The sequence below is a fragment of the Mytilus californianus genome, unplaced genomic scaffold, assembly GCF_021869535.1.
Source record: "Mytilus californianus isolate M0D057914Y unplaced genomic scaffold, xbMytCali1.0.p SCAF_42, whole genome shotgun sequence".
Taxonomy (NCBI): Eukaryota; Metazoa; Mollusca; class Bivalvia; order Mytilida; family Mytilidae; genus Mytilus; species Mytilus californianus.
The window spans coordinates 746,203-769,687 of NW_026262693.1; the positions used below are offsets into that span (position 1 = coordinate 746,203).

General features: G+C 32.5%; 1 protein-coding gene across 2 annotated transcripts; it reads right to left on the bottom strand.

The window, feature by feature from the left end:
• Window positions 1–63: 63 nt before the first annotated feature.
• Window positions 64–23,048, bottom strand: LOC127699850 (dipeptidyl peptidase 2-like). Of its 2 annotated transcripts, XM_052203237.1 has the most exons (12): window positions 22,844–23,048; window positions 21,902–22,041; window positions 21,081–21,244; window positions 19,217–19,352; window positions 12,095–12,176; window positions 10,580–10,746; window positions 8,001–8,061; window positions 7,098–7,219; window positions 6,051–6,207; window positions 3,987–4,051; window positions 1,989–2,059; window positions 64–349 (listed from the first exon to the last, which is right to left on the bottom strand). In XM_052203237.1, exons 1-12 carry the CDS (start codon window positions 23,025–23,027, stop codon window positions 259–261), a joined length of 1,440 nt encoding a protein of 479 aa, XP_052059197.1. In that variant the 5' UTR covers window positions 23,028–23,048; the 3' UTR covers window positions 64–258. The 2 variants fall into 2 exon arrangements, with proteins under 2 accessions (XP_052059197.1, XP_052059198.1); XM_052203238.1 differs by lacking the exon at window positions 3,987–4,051.
• Between the last annotated feature and the right edge of the window lie 437 nt (window positions 23,049–23,485).

Genomic DNA, 23,485 nt, shown 5'->3' on the forward strand with positions numbered 1-23,485 from the left:
TACCCACTTCACAAATTGTTTCATGAATATATAAAATCTGAGAACTCAATAAAACGAAAAGTATCGGGTTTCTAAGTTATAACTTTTATTTATTAAGAAAAATGAAAACAAGTTGAGATCAATCAAAAATGCCCAGTGAAATAAAATACCAGTACAACAAGTTTGACTGTTTTATAATTGAAATATATCTTCAGAGGTATTATAAGGACCATATGTCTTCTTGACTCTCCTGTTTGTTACATATATGTATTAAATGTGTTATCTCCACTGATTTATCCATTGATGTATTTGTTGTTTTTCCACTTCACGTGCTTTTTTAACACTTGCTGGGTCCATGGGATTGGCACTTCTGATGTTATGAAAAATAAGTAAACATAATAATGGTAAAAGGTACAGGAAAATTAATTTTCAAACATGCTCGAACAACCACTTACACTAAACTGTTAAAATAAGCACATGACAAAGAATGATAATACGGCAAATGAAATATCACTTTATTTTAAAAAGTGTGTTATTTCGAAATACTAAGGATTTTTTTTTATCCCAGGCATAGATTACCTTAGCCGTATTTGGCACAACCTTTTGGAATTTTGGGTCCTCAATGCTCTTCAAATTTGTACTTGTTTGGCTTTATAACTATTTTGATCTGAGCGTCACTGATGGGTCTTATGTAGACGAAACGCGCGTCTGGCGTATTAAATTATAAGCCTGGTACCTTTGATAACTATTTACACCATTGGGTCGATGCCACTACTGATGGACGTTTCGTCCCCGAGGGTATCACCAGCTCAGTAGTCAGCACTTCGGTGTTGACATTAATAACAACTATATGGTCATTTTTATAAATTTCCTGTTTACAAAAGTATGAATTTTTCGAAATACTAAGGATTTTTTTATCCCAGGCATAGATTACCTTAGCTGTATTTGGCACAACCTTTTTGGAATTTTGAGTCCTCAATGCTCTTCAACTTTGTACTTGTTTGGCTTTATAACTATTTTGATCTGAGCGTCACTGATGAGTCTTATGTAGACGAAACGCGCGTCTGGCGTATTAAATTATAAGCCTGGTACCGTTGATAACTATTAACACCATTGGGTCGATGCCACTACTGGTGGACGTTTCGTCCCCGAGGGTATCACCAGCCCAGTACTCAGCACTTCGGTGTTGACACGAATAACAATTATAATTATGGTCATTTTTATAAATTTCCTGTTTACAAAAGTATGAATTTTTCGAAATACTAAGGATTTTCTTATCCCAGGCATAGATTACCTTAGCCGTATTTGGCATTTTTTGGAATTTTGGGTCCTCAATACTCTTCAACTCTGTACTTGTTTGGCTTTAAATCTATTTTGATCTGAGCGTCACTGGTGAGTCTTATGTAGACGAAACGCGCGTCTGGCGTATTAAATTATAAGCCTAGTACCGTTGATAACTATTAACACCATTGGGTCGATGCCACTACTGGTGGACGTTTCGTCCCCGAGGGTATCACCAGCCCAGTAGTCAGCACTTTGGTGTTGACATGAATAACAATTATATGGTCATTTTTTATAATTTCCTGTTTACAAAAGTATGATTTTTTTCGAAATACTAAGGATTTTCTTACCCCAGGCATAGATTACCTTAGTCGTATTTGGCACAACCTTTTGGAATTTTGGGTCCTCAAAGCTCTTCAACTTTGTACTTGTTTGGCTTTACAACTATTTTGATCTGAGCGTCACTGATGAGTCTTTTGTAGACGAAACGCGCGTCTGGTGTATTAAATTATAAGCCTGGTACCTTTGATAACTATTTACCGTTTCAAGTGATTTACCGAAATGCCAAATAACTAAAGTATTTGTCAAAAGTTATAATTGCTATACACAATCATGCTATTTTAAATAGATGCTCCTGGTTGATTAGTTTTTGCATCACGACTAGAAGCCAATACTTCCCGCTTTCAGAAGTATTCCTATTTATGTCAAATATGATTAACACAACATACCTTAAATCTAAATGATGAGCTCCACCATCAATTACTATAACTTTTATTCCTGGATTTGAGGTCGACAACACCTGCCATAAAATCAAACAGTAAAAGATTATCGTATACAAATGAATACATATACTATTACTATTATTATTATTATAATAAGAATAAATGTCAGGAAGCCCATTGCCCATTGCGATTTTAAACTTTGTCAGAAATATTTTGAATCATTTATCTGGGCAACTATAAAATCGAATGCTAAGTATACATCATTACCATGTGATTCACGGTCACGATAGGCAATTGAAAATACTCGTATAGTGTACCTATCAGATGACAATTCTAGTGACTTAACAGCGAAGATCAGGAACATGTCGCTTGTGAGTTGAGATACATACATTTTGTATCGGTCAACCAATTTGTGATGATGGCTGTAAAACTTCTGTAGTGTATATTTTAGACGTTCCTCCTAATAAAACTTTTTTTTCACCTCTGTGCACGAACACACAAATACGTAATTGTGAAATGAGATATGTAAAGCAATATGAGAATGGACAAAGTATATTTCTGAGCAATCACAAGCTGATGAAAGCCATAAGATTGAAAAACTATATGACACGTATGAGAGCATTAAACTAAAAAAATCGTAAGGGTTCCGCGGAAACCAGAAACTCGCCTACTTTTGCTGTTGTCTATGTAATCAATGTGATAGATGAATGCACATAATAGATTTACAGTAAATGAAATAAAAATCCAAGATAAAATTTTTAACTGCAGACTGTATGTAATGTTAGGTGGAAGAAAAACTAAGTCCATTTATAAGTAATATACGGAAAAACAGGAAATAAATTGTTACAAAATTTCCTACAAGATACTAGTTTTGGATCATAAACAAGCTTCTGTCCAAGTTTGGTAGAAATCCAGGATAGTTTAAGAAAGTTATTAAAATTTTAAAACTTTAACCACAGAGTGAATGTAATGTTAACTGGCAGAAAAAAACTAAGTCCAGTTATAAGTAAAATACGGATAAACAGGATTTTTTTAACAAAATTTACTTCTGGATACTATCTTATGATCACAAACAAGCTTCTGTCCAAGTTTGGTAGAAATCGAGGATATTTTTAGAAAGTTATTAAAATTTTGAAAAAATTAAACCACAGAGTGAATGTAATGTAAACTGGCAGAAAAAACTAAGTCCATTTATAAGTAAAATACGGATAAACAGGTTTTTTTTAACAAAATTTACTTCTGGAGACTATCTTATTATCATAACAAGCTTCTGTCCAAGTTTGGTAGAAATCCAGGATATTTTTAGAAAGTTATTAAAATTTTGAAAAACTTTAACCACAGAGTGAATGTAATGTTAACTGGCAAAAAAACTAAGTCCATTTATAAGTAAAATACGGATAAACAGGGATTTTTTGTTTTACAAAATTTACTTCTGAAGACTATCTTATTATCATAAACAAGCTTCTGTCCAAGTTTGGTATAAATCAAGGATAGTTTAAGAAAGTTATCAAAATTTCAAAAACTTTAACCACAGAGTGAATATTTGTGGATGCCGCCGCCGACGACGACGACAAAAGTCGCAGGCTCGACAAAAATCAAGTGGTATTAAGACCTGATTGTCTGTATGTACATTTTAAAATGGTGCACACTACATACTAATAATCTTAAATAGTGCTAATAATAACAAGTAGTTTAAATGGTATTTTCCAAAATGAAATTGCAACCAAGTTAAAAGTTAGCCCAACATGAAATAAGCCGCCTGAATAATATTGAATAAAGTTGAAAATCCAAACAGTTTTTTGCCTGATGTATCAGTTGGTTGAGTTTCGTAAATTTTGCGGCACTCAATATATGCATATTTTTTCTAAGTTTTAAAAAAATTCAAATTTTCCTATACTTTGAGTACTAGTATAAGCATTTACATTAAAGTTTACATTTTAGAAAAGGTTATCACCATAAAACAGGTCATCTGCCCCTCAATATTTATTACACTTAAGAACTTACCCCTCCTCCCATCCATGGATCCAAGTTTCCATTAGCAAATACTATGTTACTAGCACCTTTCAGATCTATGAAGGAAAGAAGTGTCAGAATACTTGCTATTAATAACCATATTTGATCTGTAACTTATCAACATTTTTTTTAATATCATTTCATTTTTTTTCATTTCCTTTATTTCTGATTTCCTTCATTCATTAATTCACCCATGTATGGTACTTTTATTGTGTTTGGGTAAAAATATGAACAATTTACTTTCATAAAATATTCAATAAACCCTTCATTTCTAATATTAGTTTGAAACAAATTCATATCAGTAAATCAACTTGTTACCAATTATTCATTAACGCCAAAATTATCATGGACGTAATAAAATGTTGATTTATTATTAATTCATGTCATTAAAGGTTGGTAAATCTTTAAACACGTTTAAAGGTATTTATTAAAGTGGTCGTTTGTAATATGACATGTAAATCTATGTTCAAAAATCATTGTATGACTAATTTGTTTGTTTTTATTTATAAAAGCAACATTTTGTCATCTTTAACATTGTTTGCTATAGTTGAACCATTTTGAATGATTGTTCAAAGTCCATTGTTAGTCCAAGATGAAAGAAAAATAACTTGAGTGAGATAACAAGAAATTATGCAATTCACTATAATTTCAATACTTTAGACTTTCAATTCCCCATTAAACGATACACGCATGACATATTTTCACAGTTGTTCCTTCAGGTATACTGATTTTCAGATACAAAAGACTCAGGAAACAAAGTGATACCGAGTTAAATTTTGACATGAATTCCTTTTTGATCATGCTATTTCGATTTAACTTCATATTTAAAATATAACTTTGAAATCTCCATTAAATTCAGTAAATCTATTATGTCCTATTCATTACCTAGCAGAAAAGAAAACACATAAAATCCAATACATGAGTAGGTTGTCCTTCTATGTGACAGGTAGATGTAGATGTAGATCTCAGACAACGCAATAGCATAAATTGGTAAAGACCAGCCCCCTCCACCTACACATGTATGGACCAACTCAAAATATGACAGGCATACAACTATGTTTAAATTCTAAAGTGACTATGTTTGTAAGGCTGATGTGATACCCTACCATATATGTTTGTGCTACTAAACTGTGGATATATAATGCATCGCGCACTATCTACATCCAGACTGACAATAAAAAGACTCGTACAACAGCCCGTGATTTTATGAAAAATTATTCAAAATGTCAATTCTTGTATCATACATAGCGGTAGTTAGAATGACATACATTATAAAATACATGGATTTTATTTTTAGTTACGTTCGATAAACAGTAATTTTGCATTAAAGAAATTTAGCATGTGTAAATATTTTCAGAAAATAATTAAGATCTATGTTTAAAACTGAGAGTGAAACTAGCCACATAAATCGTGTGCTGTACATTCAAAATTTCATAGTTTGTAGCAATTGAATAAATCAAAACCATATGAATTTATTGATTCAATGTCCTCAAAATTATTAAGTTCCAGGATGAAAAACTGTTAGAGGTGACATGCAGGCAAATCAAAAGATATACATGCCAATTTCACAAGAAGTCTAGTTTTGTACTATTAAAGAAATTTATACTTTTGACATAATGCTCACCTCTGGTAAAGGTGAACACATTTTGCAAAAAATATTTCACCTCAAAGACTGATACAGGAATTTGGTGAACTGATAAGAAATGTCAGTAAATAAGTTTATATATAAAGATATGGAGATATGGTTTGATAACAAGTCAGACATTATCAACCAAGACCAAATGACAAGGATATGAACAATTACAGGCACCATCCGGCCTTTAACAATGATCAGAACTTGTAGCGTATAGTAAGCTTTAAAATGCCACAGGATGACAAAAGGGACACAATTCAAAACAGAGAAAAAAATTGCCTGATTTTTGTATTTTGTTATTGAAAACTAATTTCGCGTGAAGAATAGAAAACGCAGTAGAACTGTTTCTTCTGCGTCCTATTTACTTTCACTTTATGTTGTTTTTTTAGTGTTAAAATTAAAGTCACAGTGGCACAACCTACCTAAATTAATCAGCTGTACATTTCCCCAGGAATCTCTAGGTACTACTCCCCAACGTTTATAACAATATTTTTCTCTAATTTCGTCTGTAAATGGAAGAACTGGAAACATATCGGTTATAGAATCTGTTCCTTGAGGAAGTCGAACCTCGGTGCAAGCCTTTAATAAAACGACATATAATGAAGGCATGTATAGTATCGCGATACATCTCGTTTTGAAGATTGCATTCATACAATAGGATTCAAGTCATCTAGGACGAGACATCCATTAAAGCAAGATATGTCAAATTCTAATCCTATCGAAATTAAGACAGAATTTTTTCTATGTTGTGCTTATTGCAACCTAATAATAAACTCATCATAGATAACAGTCTTAAAATCTTGTACACCAGACGCGCATTTCGTCTACAAAAGACTCATTTCAACCAAAAAAGTTAAAAAGCCCAAATAAAAAAAGTTAAGGAGCATCAACAATAACCTTTATATCTTAATTTCATTTGTCAGTAAAGGAATTTGGAATTGATAGCGATCTCTGATAAATTGTTTTCAAAACGTTTCTACAATTTGACTGACGTAGACCTTTACAATATATTGTATAGACTTCACTATACACAAGTCATGACAATTTTATTTATATTTATATTCCATTAATAGGATAAAACACAAAGCCCAAATGAACTTTCCAAATCAACTAAGATAACAAACACAAATATACAAAAGTCGTTCATATTTATCTCATAAAAGTTCATAAGCATTGTCCATAGATGACTTTAAAAATGACACGTGTTGAATACCGTATTTTTTACAATTAGATGTCTTGGTTTTTGTGTTGTCGTCTGATTGACACGTAGCCCAATTCTCTTTTTTGTTCACATGTATGAAGAAAATTTGAATCATTCAGACAAAAAAGTGAAAAAAAACAATGTTGCCTTCGTTAGCTTTCTGCTTTGCAAATTTTTAATTTTTTTCAAAGTTACTTTTAGAAACACAAACATAATAAAGACAGTACTAAATTTCATTTCTTAAATTTGCTACATGTAATACACCTACTTGATAATCCCATGCCGACCCAGCAGCTCCAGTACCACATCCAGTCGGATCAGCACATTCTATATACTCCGAAAATATATCAAAACATTTCAAAGACCCATTTGTACCATTGTAAAATAAACCTGTAATATATTACAATAAGTAGTAACATTGTCTAACCTGTTGTCTAAGTAGTCTAAGTAGTATTGTTTGAAGGATTTTAATCAGATAAACAAATTTTCCTTATTACAAATGCGAGGAAGGGGCTGGTATATATTCAACCATAACAAAACAATGTATTCTAAAATGATGAAATTGGTAGCTTCCGATCAAATCAAATGGCATAAAGTAGAGGCCAAACACATTGTTAGGTCACGTCTGATTTTTTTTTATTACATTGACAAGGACCTTCCAGAAACTAAAGAAATAAAACATTGAATGATATCAATGGTGCCAATTTTACTGCACAAGATGCGCATTTCTACAATCAATGTCTCTTCAGTAATGCTCCAGGCCAAAATATTTGAAAATTCAAACCTAATACAAACTTTGATAGTGCCATATCGTCGATGAACTATTTTCCCCTAGTAAAGCAAATCTCATGCAAATGTAGTTCTAAATGAAGGTTATACAAAGAAATAATTTTAAATTTTCAAAATTCCCTGAATTTACTTAGTTGATCTGAGAGAAACTTATTTAATATTTCAGTCATTTTGTAAAACTTGTAGTGAAAATTTGGAGTTTCACTAATTCACTTATGAAATCAGTGGTTTTACGTAACTCCTAAAATTTCAATTGTTTTACAAAATCAATCTGTACTCGACAAGACTAATACAAATATATTTTTGATTCTTTACAATCCATTTGCTTTATTTTTTCCACATGAAAAACTGATCTGGCTTTTATATTGAATCTGTTTCATACCTGCGGCCTTTGAAAGTCCCACAACAGAATCATCTTCTTCCATTAAATAACTACATGCCTCCTGCAAAATGAAAGAGTCCGTTACCACAAGTCATCAAAATTCACAAATCGGTAACATTGGTTAGTTAAGAAAGTAAAAAATATTGACCTTCCAACGTGTGTACCATATGATTTTTTTAATTAACAAATCATGGTGCCCAAAATTTGAGCAATACAATCAAATGAATTATTACACAAAAAAGGAAAGTGAATGGTTAGAGTATTTGAAGTACATTTAAACAAAACATGTAAATAAGTTTAAACAAAGTAACATATTAAAAATGTCATTGACAAACTAATAAGTCTTTTTGAAGCCATTGTGACCTAGAGAAAATACGTTTTCTTATTCAATTTATAGACCTATGCCTATGGGAGACAACTGATCGATATTTTTTCAAACTGCATTGATTTTCTAGAAGTTTCTTTCTTTCTTCAAATAGGGAAAGGAATCATTTAGATAAGTTTGAAGTAACAAACAAATCTTCACATGAAAGAATCCAAACACATTTCACCTCATCAGGTAACAGAAAAAAAATTGAATTAAGAATTTAAAACAGACAGATGTTAAGATCTTGTATCTTTCAGAATAGGACATTTTAAAAGAAAATGTAGTTCATCTTCAACTGCTTTTTTTAGAAGCTATTCTTAAATATGGTTCAAACATAAAAATATTGTAAAATTTTGTCTGTAAGTTCTTAATTATTTGCCCGATTGTATATTGTACTCTTCCCAGAATTGCTTTCTAACCCAGCTTTCCAACTTTCTTAAATTTTATTTTAGATGTTTTTACTTTTTTTTAATATATATGGTTTTGTTTAAAGTTTGACTGGTTTACAAACAGATAGTCTAAATCCAGGAATTTAAATATATGTCTAATGTTTTCTATCTAAGATTCCTGGTTACATTAGTTAATAGACTGTGATAGATTTATGGCCTCCCATAAGATAATATTTGAAGGTTCAATTTCTTTCAATAAGATGAATCCAATATCTTATCATATTCATAATAACATTTAAAAAACGTAGGGAGTGAACCTAGTTCCCCTCCACATGCCATTTTTGAAGTATATGTTTGTAAGTATATCTATTCATGTAACTAAATACATAAATTGAGAGTAAAACTCCTTAAGATGGCCTTAAAGTTGAATGATTATAGCAATTTTGTGTACATCCATTTTAGGTGTCTATTGTCTCGAATGTTTTATGTATATCACTGCAAAATTTTTAGTCTTTAGCGTTCATTAAGAAAAAAAATGTTACTATCGAAATAAAAGTAACTGTAAATATTAATATGTATAAAAAGTAAATTATTCCGTAGATTTAGATGCCTTTATCATTTATATCCACTCTACACATTCCTTCCTCTCGTCCTTTAAATATTCCAGTACATCTAAATTGTTAAAAAGCATCTCTGAATTTTCATCTCAACTTGAATTCTGTGACATTTAAATCTGTTTATCAAAAGTTCTTAGGAGACTAATATGAACTACTGGAGTTCAAATTTAAATGCGTTCTCTTATATGCTCTATTTTAGTTGAAGAAATCATATATATATATATATATATATATAATCAGGTGTTCGTGTTTATCTTCAAAAATAGATGTGTTGAGTTGTACATGTATGATTAAACCATAGTATGCTTTGACAAATTAACTACTAACACTTAACTAACTTGAAGCTCTGATAAGTTTAATATTTTCAATTTATCATATAAGATACTTGAATTCATGACTGGATAATAACTGAAGAGTATTTCTACTTGTGATTAATGTACACTAGTCATTCACTTCTTTGTAGAATATCAAATAGTCATTTTAAAAATATCAGATATACCAGGCTTATAATTAAGAACGTCAGATGCGCGTTTTGTCTATTATAAGTCTCTTAATTGGTAGTAGACACTTACCCTGTCTCGCTCCTTTTGGAATGCATGTAATTCCTTCAGTTTTTGTTTTTACCTCGATTTGTATCTTCTTTAATTGATTTATGAGATATGAACATCAGTATAATTACTGCTGCCTCTAATTTAGTGGCACTCTATTCAAAATAGTTGGAAACCAAATCAATAAAGAAGTTGAAAAGCATTTAAAGGGGCATTAGTTGTCAAATTCTCATATATGATTTATAACATACTAAAACGTATATCCAAATTATAAAAAGTCTAAAAAAAAAAATTTACGATGCATGTATGCCATTACATTTATATTCCAAATGCTCTTAAAAATGAGATAATTTATTTCATTTTCTTGACACCAAATCTATATGTATGAATAATGTCATTAATTTTAGTTCTGTCTTTGGTGGGCTTTCTTTCAAACGTGTCAACCGTTGCCTCCTGTCAGTCGATTATGTTGTTATGTGTCCACTTATAAAGCTTTGTATACGAGGTATTGAATATCGAAACATTTTCTAGTGAACTAAAACTTTAAACAAACAAAACACTGAAGAATTAACTCTGGCAGTTTCAAATTTTTATCCCACCAAAATTTCAACTATATTCTCACAATCCAATTAATAAGCTGATATAATGGAATCATTACCTTAACTGGATATGCAGGTAGATTTGCTAAGAAGTCTGTTGGATAAGGATAATCCATCATTGACAATGACCCAAAAGCATTACGTATCCATAGTAACAAATGTCGATATTGGTCTAGATTGGTCAGTTCATTACACAGATGGAACTTAGAGGATATTGTACTGAAATCTACAAAAAAATAATTGCAAAAATAATTACAATTCTTTGTTATTTTCTGTTTAAGGTCAATAATTTTGTGTCAAAAAAATATAACTGTGAAATTCTCATATTGCCAAGTTAAACTGAAAAGCTAATAGAACGTATATAAATTTAGAGTTTTTGCACCTTTATATTTAGTTTGAAGATCGATGTTTAGGTTCGATTTGTTTTATAAATGCTATACAAAAGGACTTATATATAATTATACACTTACCAGTTTTCGCGGAAAGGCATTTACGTAAATCATACTTCTTTGACAAATATTCATTGTGATCGTTCAAGTTTGAAGGTCGATGTTTTATTTTCGATTTGTTTTATAAATGCTATAGAAAAGGAGAATCATAAAAATATTAATTATCTGTTAATAACCATGCATATTACGGCATGAAATATAGCGCCTTAAATTGGAAAGGATTAGTTAAGTTGTATAATAATAGAGAATAAAGTGAGCTTGTAATGAAAACAAAGTTGTTAAATCACTCTTAATATGTATCTTATTTTTGTATAAACGGAATAAGGAATATTCAACCTTGTAAGCCGAAAGTGAACTGACAAAGCCAGTGCAAGAAAACGATCAAAAGACAAACAACAGCATACAAAACAAAACATAGAAAACTAAAGATTGAGTAACACGATCCCCCAAAATACCGGGGAGATCTCATGTGTTCCGGACGGGTAAGCAGATCCTGTTCCACTAGTGTCACTCGTTATACCGGATAGAGATCAAACACAATAATGATACCAAGAATGACCAACACTGCATGTTCTCTAACTACATAATCGGATCAAAATCAGAAAATTTCAAGTATGACTTACACTGAATGTTCTCTAACACAACTATTGGTTTTTTCTTGACATGGAGTGGTCAATATAAAAATAAGATGTGGTATGATTGCCAATGAGACTACTCTCCACCAGAGACACATCATGTCTGTTGACTTATCAGTTTGGCTATCATTTTGGTATCTTCCGCCTCTCTAGTAATTGAAATCAAGCAAAAATAGTGGAAGGGAGTCAAGTTGATAACCATAAAAATCAGTTCGTTTTCGACTTGTGAGTTTGAATATCCCTTTGGTATCTTTCACCTCTGTTTTGGATCTCTATGTGATAAGTTCAAGAATGATCTACACTGCATGTTCTCTAACAAAATTATTCAATCTTCATCTAATAAATAAGACTTTTGGAATAGTAAGCTAATGCCAGGGAAACTCTGACGACCGGTATTGACGTCCCATACAATCGGTTTTGTTAACATTTTCATGGATCAGTTGTCAGTGCATTATGCAGATCACCCCATATTTTAATTGTGAAGACGTACCTCCTTTAGTTGCTGTTGTATTCATTTTACTAAAAGCATCTCTGACTTTTCCTACACATTTGGAAGATGCATCGTTTAAGTCCTAAAATATAAATCCTTGTATTAAAGGTGTTATTTCCAAGATTTAAACTACATCGGAAACGCTCAAATCCCAGAATTTGAAAGACAGGGATGTATAATGTCTTAAGATTCTGTTTATGTAAGACAAAGTTTGAATGGAACCCAGTTCTGTATCACCAGATCAAATTAGACTATTTAGATGAGGCGTATCAGGGATAGGAGTAAATAAAAGCAATAGTAGTATACCGATGTTCAAAAGTCATAAATCGAATGAGAGAAAACAAATCCGGGTTACAAACTAAAACCGAGGGAAACACATATACTATAAGAGGAAAACAAAGGAACAACAGGAACACTAAAGTGCAACAAAAACAAAAGCCAACATACATAGAAACGAACTATTTAATAACAACTGTTAAGGCAGAAACTTATGTTACCATTAGAATATAGCAAAGTGCTCTCGACCAATGAAATTGTAGGATTTGGTGTTTCTTAATTGTGAAGAATGAATTTATATCATGTCCTTAGTAAGGGATTATCGTATATTGTTTAGGTCTACTTACAATGCAAAACAAAGAGTTACTATAAATGAGTTACAAATGCCCCGAAGCACATTTATCAGCTGGAAAGGAATTGTGATTGAAACTGACTACAGGTTAAATTGTATAACAAACAACAAAATAAAAAAAAGTTGAAGTTTACTGATGCATCATTCTCTTACATACACGAAGAGTTTTTTTTATCCCAAAACGCCCCGCATATACATGAAACCATACAGCCTTCAATCACAGACAAGCACCAAAAATTATCTGAAAATTTCTTTACTGTAAACGAATTCAATTAAACTCTTCAAAGATACCAGGCCTATAACTTTGTTCTCGAGACGCGCGTTTCGTCTACAAAAGACTCATCAGTGACGCTCAATTCAAGAAAATTAAAAGGCTAAATATAATACGAAGTTGAAGAGCTAAGGTAATTTATTCCTTGGGTAGAATATTCTTGGTATTTCGAACAATTCAAATCTGATAAACAGTTGATTTTTAAATATGACCATATACATGATAATTTCACTAAATAATACAAAATTTGGTGACTATGTTGAACGAATCTATCCCATCGAACTAGAGATAAAGGATACTACAGATACAGTTAAGTCTGCCTCATATCTTGACTTACATCTAGAAATTGACAATGAGGGTCGGTTGAAAACAAAACTTTACGACAAAAGAGATGATTTCAGCTTTCCAAATGTGAACTTTCCATTTCTATGTAGCAACATTCCAGCAGCGCCTGCATACGGAGTATATATCTCCCAATTGATACGATATTCCCGGGCTTGTGTTTCCTATCATGATTTCCTTGATAGAGGATTGCTGCTCACATGGAAGCTATTAAGCCAAGAGTTCCAAATAGTGAAGTTGAGATCATCCCTTCGTAAATTTTACGGACGCCATCACGAGTTGGTTGACCGTTATGGAATAACCGTTTCACAGATGATATCGGATATGTTCCTTATGTCGTAACTTCAATACCCTTCCCTTTTCACGAATGTGACTTACCGAATTAGACTATTTACCGGATTTGTAATAACATAAGCAACACGACGGGTGCCACATGTGGAGCAGGATCTGCTTACCCTTCCGGAGCACCTGAGATCACCCCCAGTTTTTGGTGGGGTTCGTGTTGCTTAGTCTTTAGTTTTCTATGTTGTGTCATCTGTACTATTATTTGTCTGTTTGTCTTTTTATTTTTGGCCATGGCGTTGTCAGTTTGTTTTCGATCTATGAGTTTGACTGTCCCTCTGGAATCTTTCGTCCCTCTTTTATGTCAACACAAACATGATCACTAATGGGCCGATGAGGAAAGCTCCACCAGCAGTGGCAACGACCCAGGGGTTGTAAAATAAACTAATCAAAGATATCAGGCTTATAATTATCTGAGAAAAAGAATTGATATTTGCTTTTAATCGAAATAACTAAGAGCTTGTAGAATAGCTCTCAATAGCCGTTTTAATGGTGGTTTTACGTTCAAGTACAATATGAATAGATGACCCTAAATGATTTTCAAAACCATTGCCAAACTTCATGACTAGGAATGTGCTGTCATATAACTTTTGGCAGAGTTAATTATATTAAAGCATTCACGGCGACAGTAAATTTAACGGAAAACATTTAATACTTATACACCAATAGAATTATAATTTTCTGCGTTTCGAAGTATAGAAGAAAATTATTGTACTAACGGTTCTTTCATATATATGTATGGACACGTGATATTAATTGTAGTATCACGTGAGTGGTCATTTTTCGCGGGTTAATTTCCCAATTAGACCATTCTCTCGCCAACTTCGAACTGGTCAAGATGGACACCGAGTTATTCAATTAAGGCAGTAATTCTACGCGAGGTGAAAAATGCAGTTTCCTCTTCACAGCAAGATCTTCTAAACAGCATAACTACAGTGATGGATAGTAGGCTTACATCTTTCCAATCAAATCTGCAACAGTCACAGCAGGAGATTTCCCAAACTCAGATAGCCAAGCTTGAAGAAACAATGACTGACAATTATAGTTTTCAGCGTAAAGGAAACGAAAACCAGTATCGTCATGAGGTGAAAGTGTTAACCAAGCTGAAGGAAGCTAAAGCTAACCTGGAGGCTCCAGAATTGGGAATTGATTCTGTGCAGATAGCAAAGATGAAGATTATTGAAGGTATTGACTTAGTGCGTGAAAGGCAAACACTTATAAAACTGGCCGACTCTTCCCAACTTGGATGGAAAGTCGTCAGTGAGTACGTAGCTAATCCTATCGCTGACGACTCAGAAGACGAAAAGAAAATGATGAGGGCTCAGTCTAGAGCAGAAAGAAAGAGTAAGGCAGAAAAAGTAAAGAAAGGCAAACCAAGACCAACACCTTATAGCAGGAACTCAGAAAAAGAAACCAAATCGGTTAAGCCTGGAAGATGTTTCAAGTGTGGAAATAAGGGTCATTGGATAGACGAATGTCCAGATATGAAAAATAAGATAAGTAATTCTTATTCACAAATTTTAGTTTTTGATAACATTAATGTAATACAAGGTCACTTTGTGCCTGTAGCCAATACTTCAAGTAATAATCTTGTTACAGAAGTGAATACTGTTAAAAATACTCAGACGGTAATGTGTATTGATACGAATACAACCGTTCAGCATGAATGCGTCTCGCCAGTTGGTAGACTCAAGGTCAATATAGGTCAATGGAAATTGATTACCGAAAACAAACACATTATTGACGTTATTGAAAACGGTTATAAAATACCATTCAAAACCGAGCCTCAACACGCTGTAATTAAAAACAACAGATCGTCATTAAACAATAAGATATTTGTTCAAGATGAGATCGGCAATCTTTTACAGAAAAATGTATTTCTGAGGTACAACAGGTTCCACAGGTAGTTAACCCTTTAACGGTCGCATACAACAAATCGAGCAAACCTAGACTTGTACTAGATTGTAGACATATAAACATTCATTTGTTCAAATTCAGATTTAAGTATGAAGATACAAAAATAGCCCGAGAAATGTTTCAGAAAGATGATTTTCTGTTTTCTTTTGATCTTAAGTCGGCTTATCATCATATTGAGATTTGTCAAATACATAGAAGTTTTTTAGGATTTTCATGGGATTTTGAAGGCAAAGTTAGATACTTTGTTTTTAATGTACTGCCTTTTGGTTTAGCTACGGCTGGGTATATTTTTTCAAAAATACTACGAGAACTGGTCAAACATTTGAGATCTGAAGGCAAAAGGATCATCATGTTTCTGGATGATGGTTTAGGTGGTGATCGAGATTTGAGCTCGTGTCTTAAAACTAGTCAAGAGGTAAAACAAAAATTGGAAGTTCTTGGATTTTTGATTGCACATGAAAAATGTAGCTGGTTCCCTTCACAGTATGTGAAATGGTTAGGTTATATTTGGGACACAAAGATAGGAAAAATCCGTGTGAGTGATGAGAGAATTGACAAAGCAGAAAAAGCGGCGAATCGTATTTTAAGCGATATTGGTAAAGGGATACTTTTGTTCAGTGCTCGAACATTGGCTAGTATTATTGGTCAGCTGATTTCAATGCAAATAGTCTTGGGTGATATTGTAAGACTGAACACAAGATTTTTATATGATTGTGTTCAAGCGCGTGCTAGTTGGAACGCACCTGTTAGAATAACAGTAGAGGCTGTTGATGAGCTTGGTTTTTGGAAAAACTCTTGCAGAACACTTAATCTTGTAGGTGTTGATATTTGTTCGGTTAATTTAACTGACATTTATGATATTGAGTTATTTTGTGATGCCTCAGATGTAGGCTTTGGTGGATATTTCTCCACAGTTTTGGATTTTCAGAGTGAAAATCATGAGATTTATGGAAATTGGTTTGCGGGTGAACAATTTGAAAGTTCTACCTGGCGTGAATTAGAGACGGTAAGAAGAGTTTTGAACACATATGATTCATTCCTTGAAAACAGAACAGTTAAAGTAAATTCTGATAATAAGAATGTGACACATATATTGAATGTTGGTAGCAAAAATTACAAATTACAGAAGGTTGTAACAGATATTCATAAATCTTGCTCGAAGAAGAGTATAGGTTTACAAACCAATTGGGTACCGAGAACTGAGAATAAGCATGCCGATTTTTTAAGTAGACACACTGATCCCGATGATTGGAGTATTGAAAGGAATGTTTTCCATGATCTTAGTTGTAAATTTGGTCCTTTTACTATTGACAGATTTTCTACTCATTACAATGCACAGACCTCTCGTTTTAATTCGAGAATTTGGTGCCCAGGTACTGAGGCAATAAACGCTTTCAGTCAATTTTGGGGAGGTGATACTAATTGGTTAGTGCCGCCTCCATCGTTAGTTGCCATGACAATAAACAAGATCATTAAGGACAAGGCCAAATCCATGTTGGTTATTCCCGAATGGAAATCTGCTCCTTATTGGCCACTTTTTTTTATAAAGACGGCGGATTTAGAGATTTTATACAAGAGGTTATTTATTTGCCTAGAGACAACATTATAGTAAGGGGTACCGGAAAAAATGGGATTTTTGGTGAAAATCCTCTAAGATTTAGCATGATTGCTTTAGTTATCAAATTTTAATAAGGATTTTTGCGTTTTTTAGGTTTAAAACTGAGACAGAACGTTGAGAATGCCGTTGTGAGCAGTGGTGTTGGAGAAAACAATGTGTTGAGATCTTTGGCAGGAAAGATGGCTTTGTATATAGTTGATTCGAAAAGTGAAAATACGTCAAAGAAGTACTTCGCCGGCTTTAATCGTTGGAAGTCATTCATTACTGAACATGGTTTTTCTGATTTACCAGCCGAACCTGTACATGTAGCGTTATATTTAACATTTCTTATTGATAAACATTCTTCACCAAGTGTATTGCAGTCCGCAATTTATTCTATAAAATGGGCTCACGAATTAAACGGTTACATAGACCCTACAAGCAATTCATTCATTACATTTCTATTAGAATCTTGCAAAAGGCTGAACGGTAAACCAGTCGTTAAAAAAGATCCAGTTGACAACATTATGCTTAGAGAACTATGTACTATATATCAGGATTCTAGTGACTTATTAGTGATTAGGGATTTGGCTATGATACTTATAGCTTATGCAGGTTTTTTACGTTTTGACGAATTAAGTTCATTAACTTGTAAGGACATTAAGATATATGATGAATACATGTCTATTTTTTTGTCACATAGCAAAACTGATCAATATAGACAAGGCAACGAAATTTTGATTTCTAAAGGGAGTTCTCAAGCATGTCCCCTTTTGATGTATAAGCGTTATTTGGGTTTATCTGGTTTGGACGTTCATTCTGATCATTTTGTTTTCAGACCCATGTTTAGATCGGGTGTACAGCTAAGTTAATTTATAAGAATAAGAAACTTAGTTATACAGCGGCCAGGCAAAATATCGTTAAAAGGTTAAAAATGGTTGCTCTTCAGCTTAACTTAGGTTTACACTCATTACGTTCAGGTGGTGCTTCGGCTGCAGCTAAGTCAGATGTTAATGAGAGATGTATAAAGAGGCATGGGCGTTGGAAATCTGATTTAAGTAAAGACGGGTACATTGCAGATTCGTTTGATAATAGAATTTCAGTTTCTAAGAATTTAGGTTTATAGACATAACATTTTTTCGTTTCAGCCCTTTCTTTGAGTTCTCTAGTCTTGTGGGCGATCGGCAATTGTAAAATTGTGTTTGAGATATTTTTGCCATATATAAGTATAGTGTGTACTTATAATTTTCTGCGTTTCGAAGTATAGAAGAAAATTATTGTACTAACGGTTCTTTCATATATATGTATGGACACGTGATATTAATTGTAGTATCACGTGAGTGGTCATTTTTCGCGGGTTAATTTCCCAATTAGACCATTCTCTCGCCAACTTCGAACTGGTCAAGTTCAGATATAATGTTGGTTCATTATTGTTTGATTCTTTCTTTTTTTGTACTATATATAGGTATATTGCTTAACAGTATACATTTTGTTGTATTTTGTTTATGTAAATATAAGCCAATTTTCAGTACTGTCCAATGTACACCTCTCGAGACGATCTTCCGAGCATTAGGGTTTGGACACAGGTTTCCATATCTACTAAGGTAACTTGGTTGTTGGTTTTTCCTGGCCGGCGGGTTCGTTTATGACAGAGTAAATTTTTTCAATTCGTATTGAAAGCTTGAATATTGTTTATATGTATATAGATATTATTTGCATAAAATTAGTATGTGTATTAATGATAGATTATAATAAAATCCGGTGTCCTTCTAGTCTTGTGGGCGATCGGCAATTGTAAAATTGTGTTTGAGATATTTTTGCCATATATAAGTATAGTGTGTACTAATAGTGTGCGTGCGTTTGTGTGTCATCTATTTTTCACCTTTTCTTTCATTGGAAGGTCACATTGAATAATACGTTTGAAAAAACTAGGGTTTTAAGGTAGTTGAACATGAAGATACCTTTAGATATTTTAATGATGGCTAAATGAAAAAAGACAGATTACTGGGAAAACAAAAAACACACCTTTGTAACAGCTTTCCAGAAGAATGTCTTTGAAAAATTTGGGTCTAGAAGATAAATAGGAGCACTCGAAGCTATACTCCCTGCAATAATACCAGGATATTTATACCTCATATATGCACTCAGCATCCCTCCATAACTGTAATAAGAGAAACAAAGGAATTATCAATATCTAGAAAGCATGATGTTCAATTTCATACTTTACCATGTTACAGTTATTAGATATATAATTGAGCAGTATGGGGAGCTATGATACAAAGACACCAATTGTCTCTACGTAATATTCTAATTAAAGGTATTAGCTGTCCATATTAAAACACCTGCTAACAGAGACTGATATAGGACATTTCGTGATAATATTTAATGTATTTGTAACTTTAATAGAATCCGATATTCTAAGGAAATTGTTGGACAAATTATTCTTGGATCTAAAGTCAAATTCACTGAAACTAGCTTACGTCTACTGAATGTTGTATCTAAAACAAAAACTAAAACGTAACTTCTTGCACTTGTATATATCTTTTATAATCATACATGACAAAGAAGTCTCAAATAACCCTTACTTGGCATTAATTGATAACGCATTAAGAACATAAAATACACATCATAACCGCAGTCTGTAGCCAACAACTCGTGGCTAAATAAAACATTAGTAGAAACATTCAAATATATCAAAATATAAATAGTAAAAAGAAGGAGAAATCATGAAACAGTTCTACAATGGAATGAGAGTGCACGGCCTCAATAAGACTAAGGTTTTCAAACTTTCTGTGAAGTTGCAAAGATAAAGGTTAAACAAAAATTGGGAAAATCTTGAAACAGGCCCATTATGGAACCTCAACGTGTTTGCAAATACTAAGTGAAGTTGCAAGTATCAGGGTTTTAATATAACAAAAATTGGTACCAGACTTTGCAAACTTGGATAAAAAAAAAAACAAGTTCCTAAGTCTGGAAAATGAAGAAAAAAAAACAATTCCATAATAGCAAGTGCACAGATACATTTGCAGTCTTTCTGTGAAGTTTGAGAGATCTGGGTTGAAAATTGTTGGAAAAACTAATTACACAAAATTAATACCCATCTTTCCCTGCTCGACATTGTTATACTATAAGCCGGCTTTTGCACTTCGTGCAACCTGGCCACACATTACCAGTAAAACTATCATTTGATTCATACAAAATCCGGAGTACTGGCAACAGGACAAATAATTAACATTTTAGACTGACACATAGTCCAACAGCAGAGATACTTTATTTTACTCAACGAAGTAGCAATATACAAATTTAACTTGCGTCATTCAACTCATTTGAAATGCTTGCGCTTGTATCTGCTACTAGGATTTACTTATTGTTATACGTTTTCTATGATTTCACATAATAAAGTAACCAGTTAGTGTTTTGTAAGTAAACAGTACACTGTTCTATTTTAAGGAAACACACAGGAAGATAGCCAGACAATCTAGCTCTGTCTCACCAAAAGGTCTGCGAAAGATATATACTTTTTTTTGTTAATAATGAGATACAAATACTAAACGTACATTTGAATTTGATTTATGTTGAATATCTTTTTTTCTCTGAATATCTAGGTTTCAATTTTGTCTTTCAAAATCGAGTTTGATCTGGAGCATCAGAATTTCAATCAAGTCTCACATAACTGGGATATTAGTTATGAACTATGTATATTCACATCATATCAAATGCAATACTTATACATGTACCTAGTTCGAAGCGTGTGTTAAGGTCGCTTTATAGTTATTTTGATAGTCTTAGTGGTGGCGTTTACAGGTTTTGATGGTATTATTTTGTTCTCACTGAAATGTTGGCAAAAAAATTATTCGCATCAGTTACTAAAGTATATGAACTGACTTACCTGCCACCAAAAGCTATAACCGGACATCCTGTGGCATTCAATGATTTCTTCAGCGATGTCACCAATACAGCATAGTCAGCCAAAGCTTGTTCTATAGTTAATAAGCCTACGTGTTTTGAATCAAAATTGTCACTAGGAAATGGCATGGACTTCCCATAAAATCTCTGTAAATTATGATACAGGATAAGATTAAAAAAAGATGTGTGTTATATGAAAATAAGTCAGCATCTCAAAGACTTAAATAACGAAACAATATCTAAAGTTCAAAATAAATGTTTTAACATTGAAAGATGTCTCTATTATATAGTTTAAGCTTTAAATCATCCCGAGTCTTATAAAACAGAAACTATAAAAGATCTTCCATCAACAACAAAATCCATAAATATTAAAAACATTAAGATAGGACATAAGACATCTACTGACAAGGTCCCTTACTTTGTACAGGCAATTAGCTCTAAAATAACAACAGTATAATAGATAGCAAAACACACAAGTACAAACAAATAAATAATCGTAGTTTATAATGCAGTAAGTACATGAATTCTATAAATAAGAGTAATGACAAAAAATGAAGTTAATTCGGAATATAATTGGAAAAAAAAACTGTCGTCTAGCCCCTGTGAAACTAAATACACACCCTCTTGTCCATACAAAAATAGTACGGCCCGTTTACACCCAATGTAATTGATGTAAATAGAAATATAAAAATAAGGAGATCTTATATGATTGACAATGACAAAAAGGAAGTTTATACATTATGTGTCATCCTTATTTACATCTACATAATCTGTAATTTTAGCCCAACTATAAACCTAACTTACGTGTTCTGCAAATACAACAAGTGCACCGAACTCTGGGGCTATATCAAATACAAATCCAGTGTTCTTCCAGAATTCATCAATTGATCCTTCATTTCCCGTATAGAAAAATATAGGACCAGAGCTTCTCTTCCACCATTTATCTACGAAAGCAAAGAAATAATTCATCAAAAGGAATTGACAAATATTGCCGTGTTTACCATGTTAACACCACAAAACCTACCCTGAGCACAAACTAACCTGTGCATCTAAGAAAGTTTTAAGGCCTGGCTGGACCTAGATGTATAAAGGCTGGACCTAGATGTATTAAAGTTATTTGCATTTGTATTTCAGAAAATTAAAAACTTGGTTTTTGATGTGCATATATTTTTCAAGTCTGCAGAGATGGTAAAATAAACAATCACCCGAGTTTCAATTGATACGGTCCACTCAGTTAAACAGTTTAAATCACATTTTGTTAGCAGATATATATTGTCCGTCTATTGTCCATGTCAATCAATACAGTTAACTGCATTTATTGAATTAGAGGAGCTTCTCAAACTTCTTTCTCATAAACCATCTGCATGAACGATAAAAAAGGAATAACAAATTTCAGTTAATTTTTTTAACATTTTGAAACGTATAATGCATTTAAAGTTTATTTATTTAGGCCATGCGAGCCTTAAAAATTTTCCATATGCACAGGTTTTTCTTTTTCTGTACCCAGAGTAGAATGTGTGTTGTAAATATGGACATTTATATATATATATATATATATATGACGAAAGGTTGTTTTTGGTTCGAAATATAAAAATACAAACTATAATTTCTGTTATTCTTATAGGTATCATGAAATAAATATATATAAATTAACAACTATAAAAAATGCATTTTCTGCAACGTTGCAATCGACCTCTGGAAACTGTCAAACCGAAAGCGAAAGTAGAATAAAACCAATTTACATACCTTGAGTAAGAATCCTCTGTTTAAATGTTTGTTTACCAAATGAAAGGAAATTAAAATGATCTACAAATTGATCAAAGTATGTCTCCTTGTATGGTGGAATGTTATAACTATGTCCTTGTACAATTGTTTGCACACAAGATAAAACTATATTTAAAACGACAACAAGCTGCATAGGCGCTGCCATTTTCTATTATTGGTGTCATGTGATGAAATATCACATGGTTAGTAACATGAGCGTCAGCACGATGATCATGGGATATACCACGGGGTTTATTTTGTACAAAAAAATATAATACAAATAAAAAAATAAAAACATTGTAATAATTTTTAAACAAAAACATTAAATTAAATCAAAAATCAATAAATTTAAAAAAAGGGAGAATTTTGTATACAGCAGATAAAACAATATAGATCGTTTAACACCTGAAGACCGACACTGTATATAATTATCATGTATTTATAGTCCAAATAATTATGACGTCTTGAAAGGCTATTGTAGTGTTTTACTGTGACGCCTTCCTTAAGAAAAAAAACCTTTCAAGACGTCATAGTTATTTGGACTAGCACTATGATGTGTGATTTAATTAGTATCACGGTCCCCACGGTGCCCAGATCCAACATTGGTAAAGTCCGACATATGAT